The sequence below is a fragment of the Penaeus monodon genome, chromosome 22 (assembly GCF_015228065.2).
Source record: "Penaeus monodon isolate SGIC_2016 chromosome 22, NSTDA_Pmon_1, whole genome shotgun sequence".
NCBI classification, from domain to species: domain Eukaryota; kingdom Metazoa; phylum Arthropoda; class Malacostraca; order Decapoda; family Penaeidae; genus Penaeus; species Penaeus monodon.
Window position 1 is genome coordinate 26,522,361 of NC_051407.1, and position 1,011 is coordinate 26,523,371.

Sequence of the window (1,011 nt, forward strand, 5' to 3'; positions counted from 1 at the left end):
CTGGCTTGCTGCTGGGCGTGAAGCGCTAATTGTCTAAGCTGTTCGTGCGGGGAGGGTTGTGGATGCAGAGATAACTGCTCCTGTTGTGCTGCTTCCTGGCCGGGCCCGTGGAAGTAGTACTTGTGCATCTGAAGGAGATAGTGGCTGGGGAATGGACGCCGGCAGATATCGCACTCCAAATCACCCTCGATGTCGGGTAGGGTCGGCCGTAACTCCAACGCCTGTCGCTCTAAAAGCCGAGCAAGACTGAGAGGGGAATTGTCCTTCTGGTGATTCTTCGATCTGTCAGAGAACTCGGGGGTGTAGATCCCGTGCTTTTTGATGCGATGCGTCCGCAAGAAATATTTGTTGCAGAATTCCTTACAGCACAGCTCGCAGAAGGCATCAGGGTTAATAACTCCAAGTTGACGAAGTTGCTCTGGGGTGAATTTTGTTCCAGGTGGCGCCTGTACCATCGCTGGCTGTCCCACGCGGGCAATGATGCCTGTATCGCGCGAACTCTCATCTGCACTGCTTCCTGGAGTCCGGGGGGCTTCGCGCGAGGGCTCCCGAACCGAATCACGGACGTCACCTCCTTCTCGCGCTTCATGGCCTGGCTCTCGGTTCTCTGGCCTTCCATTGCGGCTTTCGGCTCCTCCATTCTGGCTTTCTGAGCCTTCTTGATTGCCCGATTCTTTTGAACTGCTGTTCCTCTGTTCCTGGTCTTCACTGTTTGCTTGGTGATGCAAGCCGTTTCGTTCTCCCTTTTCGTGACCTTGGGACTCTTTGCTGGCTTGCTGGTCGTTCTTCTGAGATTCTCCCTCTTGGTACATTGGCTCTTGTTTGATTGCTAACTCTCCATCTCCTCTCATCTCGTGATCTCTTTCCTTTAACAGCTGTTCACGTTTTTCATGTTCATATCGTTCACGTTCGAGTTCAAGGTTCTTGTACGCTTCTCGCTCGTGTTCACGGCTTCGATCTTGCTCCCACTTGTGTTCTTCTCTGTCTCTCTCTAACTGCTCAAGGTCTCTC

At 53.0% G+C, this 1,011-nt stretch overlaps 1 protein-coding gene across 1 annotated transcript in view; it reads right to left on the bottom strand.

The window, feature by feature from the left end:
* The window catches only part of LOC119587051, a 36,603-nt gene that overhangs the window by 2,053 nt on the left and 33,539 nt on the right, over positions 1-1,011 (bottom strand). Inside the window, exon 2 of the mRNA XM_037935799.1 lies at positions 1-1,011. This exon is cut by the window's left edge and continues 2,053 nt beyond it; it is cut by the window's right edge and continues 2,167 nt beyond it. Within this exon, the coding sequence (XP_037791727.1) occupies positions 1-1,011 (1,011 nt within the window).